Source organism: Sycon ciliatum, chromosome 2, assembly GCF_964019385.1.
Source record: "Sycon ciliatum chromosome 2, ocSycCili1.1, whole genome shotgun sequence".
In the NCBI taxonomy this organism is placed as follows: Eukaryota; Metazoa; Porifera; class Calcarea; order Leucosolenida; family Sycettidae; genus Sycon; species Sycon ciliatum.
Genome location: NC_088644.1, coordinates 36644757 through 36651039, shown reverse-complemented (window position 1 = coordinate 36651039; position 6283 = coordinate 36644757). Strand labels below are relative to the sequence as shown.

The window sequence follows — 6283 nt, the reverse complement described above, 5'->3', positions numbered from 1 at the left end:
AAATGCGTACGGATTTGCTGGGTATCGATCAATTGCATGCAGAAAACTGCCAAATATGGAAGGGGAAAATCCCAGTACACATTCCACGTGACTTCTCTAGGTGAAACGTAGAGCAGAACAGCATTTCTTTACGTTACGGGAACGCGAAGAAAGTTCGCGTGATTCTTTGCGTCGCGTTCCCAAAACGTAGAGCAGAACCTCCCTTCTATTTCGTAAGTGTTACTTACAATCCCGTGTTGGGTGTTTGCGACGTGAGCGCACCGCTCAGTGGTCGGATTTCAGTTGTCAGCACTGTAGTATCCTTGATCCACAGTACTTTTCGGTACAAGCATCTGAAATGTGTTTCGCAACCGTGTGATACGCAATGTGCAGCACAATCCAAGCAGAATTGAGAGTATGGCACAAGGAATTCATGTTGATTTAATCATGCACAATATCAGATTCTGTTGCTTGTTGTTCATCCAGTGTCAACCCATGGTGTATATCGACTGGTTGCGCTACGCCATACTTATCTTCCTCAACTGTTCGCTTACGAGACAGTGTCACCAAATTCACCCCACAATCCAGATTGTGTCAGTGACCTACCAGAATGCACCTATGGACTTAAGCAGCTGCAAATAACTCAAACGCCATTGCAGATGTTGATGAACTTAGACGGCACAGCATCACAGAGTTGGTGTGCAAAGCTAACGGATTATGGTCGTGGTGTATACGGACCATACTCTGCTGACACTTTTGAGTCCATGGACTTGGGAACTACCAATGTTTTCATCCTGAGGCGGCCATTTGGTGACATCCCAGTGTTCTGGTACAAAATAAGAAACATCACAAGACCAGGTATGGTTTTTAGCCTTGTGTGTGTGTGTGTGTGTGTGTGTGTGTGTGTGTGTGTGTGTGTGTGTGTGTGTGTGTGTGTGTGTGTGCGTGTACGTGTGCATGTGCGTGTGCATGTGCGTGTGTGTGTATGTGTGTGCACGTGTGTGTGCGTGCGTGTGTAGGTGTGTGTGTGTGTGTGTGTGTGTGTGTGTGTGTATGTGTGCATGTTATCAGTAATACCGGTACTAATGCAGTATCTACTTACACAGGGGGCACTACGTCACACCAAAGAGTACATAACCCCCAAGAGTGTGCAACTCCAGCTATGGGGTCTGCGACTGCAGAACTTCACGTGATGAACCCGTACACATTTTTTGCACTCTGTGCATGATAGATACAGGGTTGTATGCAAACCAGCTCCGGGCTCAACTCTCTTGTGGTAACTTTGCACTGTTTGCCAGCGTAACCGTTTGAACCATGTCACTTGATGTGAAGTTCTGTCGTCGCAGCACAGCATAGAGGTTGTGCATCCAGTTGCACACTCTTGGGGGTTATGTACTCTTGGTAAGGCCAAGTAAAAAAAGAAGATTGTTGATCGTCAGAATTTTCCGAAAAATCGGGGCGGACGGGAGGGTTGTATTTTTATTTTATAACTTTTTTTATATCTACATCAACCGGACATTTTGAAATCTTAGAATGTATTACATCTATGGGGATATGGGCGTACTACTAGTACCATTGTTGGTTGTGACTGCTACCAGTCTGCCTGGGCACACTTTGAACATGTGCAGATTACTCTGTGATACGCGGTGGCTGCGCAGTTTCCATGAATGCAGGCGTAGATATCAGGTGGTACACTGTACAGACTACAGTGCCATGTATTGTAGTTGCCAGATTTCACACAACTACACTTGAATCACACTGCACTGCGTGATGTCGCTACGGTAAAAGCACGTTGAAGTTGTACATGAGAGCTCGCATACGCTCGTACTGCTAAAAAAAGTTCAGATTTCGCTAAACACACGAGTTTTCTACCGTTGATCACGGAAATAAAAAATAAAATAAATCCCGGGACGGACTGAAAAATCGGGGCGGGCGCTGACGATCAACAATCAATAATTATTATTTTTACTTGGCCTAGGCCATGTAAAATATATTGATTATTTATCGTCAGATTTTCCCGAGAAATCGGGGCGGACGGGAGGTATTTTATTTTTTATTTTTGCATATATTGCTGTATGGTAGGTGTTGGCAACCCCTAGACATGCCTTTTCCTTCACATAATTATTCTTTTTGAAGCCATTCTGCACAGAGTGAGGTAAATCTATGTGATGCAAATGAGTCGTTACCCACGAATAACATCATGCAATATATTTTGAGGATGCAAATAAGGAAAAGTGAAACAACCAACGTAGAACAACAAAGAAAAGCAGGCAGCTGATAATCTCTTTCACTATTCAGCCTGTAGCACCTACATGTATGGTTCAACCTGCAGGCTTGGCCTTCCAAGATCTAAAGTCACGCTGATTAGAGGCCGCCATAGGCTTAGATCGCAGCACATACCGTATATTTAGCGGAATTAAAAAGTCAAATAATTCGGCCGGGAGGGCGAAAATTATAGGGCGGGCGCTGACGATGAACAATCAGTTTTTTTACTTGGCCTAAAGTCGAATAACACCACCAGTTACTAAACAATCAGCTCGTGCAATATTGCATGACACTTACCGACGGTACTGGCGTTCTACAACTAACTGGCTAGCACATCTTGGATGCGCACTCCAACAGCCTTCCGACTTGGAAAGTTCTAAGTTATATGATAACATAGGAGGGGAGGGTGAGCGCAACCAAGAAAAGCACGAGCTGAAAGTCTCAGCTGTAAAGGACGTCGGCAGATGTACATGCATGTCGATGACGATACTGGAAAGACCATTGACAATATGGTCAAATCACGATTCTAGGATGCAAAGCAACATTCCACACAACTTGTGTGGCTCAAAAATGCGAAGATCAGTTGTATTATTGTAGTTCCTTGGTCCTTTTCTTTTCTAAAAGTAGACATTTGTTATGATTTAATGCTTGCTGTGCGCATATTTCCCATGGTAATACGGAGGGGCGATTTTCAGCCCATCAAAAACCGCTATTCCCTTCTTGCTGGCGTAGCACACACTTCATACTGAGTACAAGCTGTCGTCAGCACTGTGCATATAGTGACATGTTGTACCGTATTTCCCCGAATATAAGTGGAACCTTTGTACACCTAACATCAGGGCCAACAAAGGGGGGGGGGGGGGTGACTTACATTAGTGCATGATTTACTACTGAAGTGAATAATTATATTGAAACGATGTGACATGGATCCGGAAATGGGGGTGCGACTTACAAACGGGGAAATACGGTAGCTTTGAACAGTGCTTTCATAGCCACCAGTGCTCACCTGACAGATTATGAACACGGCGACGTTGTGGCGTTAGCACATATTCAACAGACAAGGGAAGGCTCAGTGCAACAAAAATGAAATGGGGGAGATAACATTAACGGGAAATATGTCCAAAACTGCCATGCTGTAATTCTGCTAGGGCATGTTGGTAGTGTACATATCGCTCTATACTTTTCTTCAATAGTAGTAATTTGCCATTGCATCCATTAGTGTAACGAACCATTCCCAAGGAGCGTTATGCTAAAACTAGTTCGAAGTTCTCTTTTGTCCTTGCTCAGTTATATGCATCCCTTTCTCTGGTTTAGTCCTTCTCTTGTTCATAATATCTATGGTTCATCATCTTTCTGTTCGTTATCCAATAAAACATTCGTGATAATGTTGATGCATCTGGTACTGTTGTTTGCAATTTTATCAATTTATGTGATTGTTGCTGCGTAACCTGTATTCTGCAGAAGCGGTTGCCACTATCAATGCTTGGAAGACCTCTACCATCAAAGGTCTTGATGTGAATGCAACCATAAAAGGATACAGTTCTGTCAAACTTTATTCTGAGAGACTCCTCGAGTGTGCGAGATTTACAATTACAGTATCCCGCGGTAAACAGGTTCCCGTCAAGGATAGAGTGATACGTCTATTGAAAAACCAAGCTCTCATTTCCAATGGTGACCAGTCGGTTAAGCTGTATCTGTTCAGGAATGCTACATCGCAGCAAGATGTGGCCTATGTGTGTTTCCTTTACCCGGAGGAAAGCCGTACATCTGGCACCTATCACTTAACAGTGAACTATCTCAATCAGCATACCACTTACTCTCACGTGGAGCAAACAGTGCTCCACTCGTTCAATGTTACTGTCACGCAAGAAGAGCCTCCAACAATAGGTAAGAAGGGTAGGCATGCTTCATAAAAATATTCCATAAATACCATTGGCCAACATACTGTAAAAGCAGAAATTTTCGGTGGTGTTTTATTTTCGGTAACTTCGGTGCCGACAATTTTTACCGAAAATAAAACGCACCGAAATTTTCGGTACAACCGATACTGTATACATGTAGTACTAGTACACCTACCTGGAGAACGGGTTTTACCGAAAATTTCCCGCTACCGAACCGCCGATTTTGACGAATACCGAAAATATTACACCACCGAAAATTTCTGCTTTTACAGTACGTGTGTGCCAGAACTCGTGCAGTATTGTGCTTTCTGGAGAGTAGGGGTTAAAAAACACATTAAAAAACACATTAAAAAACACATTAAAAAACACATTCCTGCTTCAAATTAACATGTACAAATAAAGAACACCATTCCACAGGAAACTTAATTCGAAGCTGAAGTTCTTTATAACATGAATGCACTGCACTTACACCTTCTAGCAACATAATCATGACTGGTATTTGACCTGTGACAGTATATGTATTAGTGTGGCATTACAACATATGGTTCGCTATAAACAAACTCTGCTCAGTACAAAGGGTCAATTTTTCCTGAGTTCAAACAGAGGTTCTGACGATGGGTGACTGGCCGGAAACGTCATAACGTTTTCGACATCACGTATAAAGAATTTTTCATCCACCGCATGCGCCAAGTGTTAATAGCAACTGAATAGAGCGGTTGTCAGTTGACAAACCCCCTTTTTTATAATGCAGTTGCGTGGTGTCCACCACTTTCTTAGTCAAACAGGTACTACTACCGGTAATTACCGCCAGAGCGCCCCGTCTCGCAAGAGCGCCCCACCTTGATTTTACAGCCAGAGAAAGGAAAATCATATGGCAGAGTGCAACGAAGTGTGTACAATGTGAGAATCTTAGTGTACTAAGGTCACACTTGGCAGTTTTTTGTGTGGAGCTTGTGTCCGCTTGAAGGTACGGATTGACTGCAAAACGTGGAATATGTGTACAAGGTTCATGTTGTATGACCTACAGACAGCAGACCACCTGCACAATACGACCACGAAGGGATGAGATGGTGGGGCGCTCTGGCGGTACTTTACGGTACCACTACTAAGAGGCTAAGAGGCTTCGGTAGTAGTAGTGTTTTTTTATTTTACTAGGGAAATCTCCACAGCCTGTAAGTCTTTTTACAGGGTACCCTAGGTAAGTGCGTGAAATAGTGCTGAAAGAAGAAAACCGTAAGCGCAAGAAATAGAGTGAAGCAAAACGGTGGCTGCATACTATGCGGCCATTTTGTATTGCAAAAGAGGCTGAGTAGAAGAGTGGCTGACATAAAAACATATTCCGCCGTCTTGCTGGCTAGTCCTTTCAGATCTAAGAATAGAGTAGCCAGGGATTGCAACTAGGGCATCGCTTATCTCGTAAAGGTGCTGGAGCTAGGTGTCACATCGTTGAATGTCTCAGTACTCCCTGTCAGTTTTGTACCTTGTTGTCAGACTCTCTGACTTTGTATGATCTTGTTCCTTTGGTGGACATTTAGTCATAAAGATGAAAATTAGTGGTGAAACGAATATTCGAATATTCGAACATTCGTTCGGTTTGTCACATTCGAAAATTCGTTAAGTCACATTCGAGTATTCGTTACGTCACTTCAAATGCAGTGCCTGTACATACATGCACGCCGAACACGGTACAGTGCAGTGCGTACAGCCCGCCTGTGACTTTGTACTGTATGCATGCACATGTACGTCCATACTGGACTGCCAATGGTGCACATAACATGTATGAACTTCGAAGTAGCCTTATGTAGCAGTACGTTTTATGTGGCACTACCGTTTGTCATACCTAATAGTAATGACAGTATCCATCAAATGACTGGGAGGAGGGCATGTGATGTCATCTCTGTTACCAAAAGAATATTCGTTCATTCGTTCGTTAAGCCGAAGAATATTCGGCTAGTAGGTTTTGATATTCGTTTCACCACTAATGAAAATGTCTTAGCTCATATTGTAAAATGTCGTTCTTCCCTCTTATCAATGATTACATTGGCTCACTGTCCGAATTCAAGTTTAGGATTCTAGTACGTCCTTTACCAGCATTTTAAAAAGGAAAGAATTTCAACTTCCTCTGGCGAGCTATTCTC

At 43.1% G+C, this 6283-nt stretch overlaps 1 protein-coding gene across 2 annotated transcripts in view; it reads left to right on the top strand.

Moving 5' to 3' along the window:
- The first annotated feature begins 293 nt into the window (after nt 1-293).
- The window catches only part of LOC135810868 (uncharacterized), an 11375-nt gene continuing 5385 nt past the window's right edge, over nt 294-6283 (top strand). For both annotated transcript variants that reach the window (XM_065324280.1, XM_065324279.1), the window contains exons 1-2: nt 294-837; nt 3706-4131. In XM_065324280.1, the coding sequence (XP_065180352.1) occupies nt 639-837; nt 3706-4131 (625 nt within the window). In that variant the 5' untranslated portion in view covers nt 294-638. The remainder of the gene's footprint in view (nt 838-3705; nt 4132-6283) is intronic.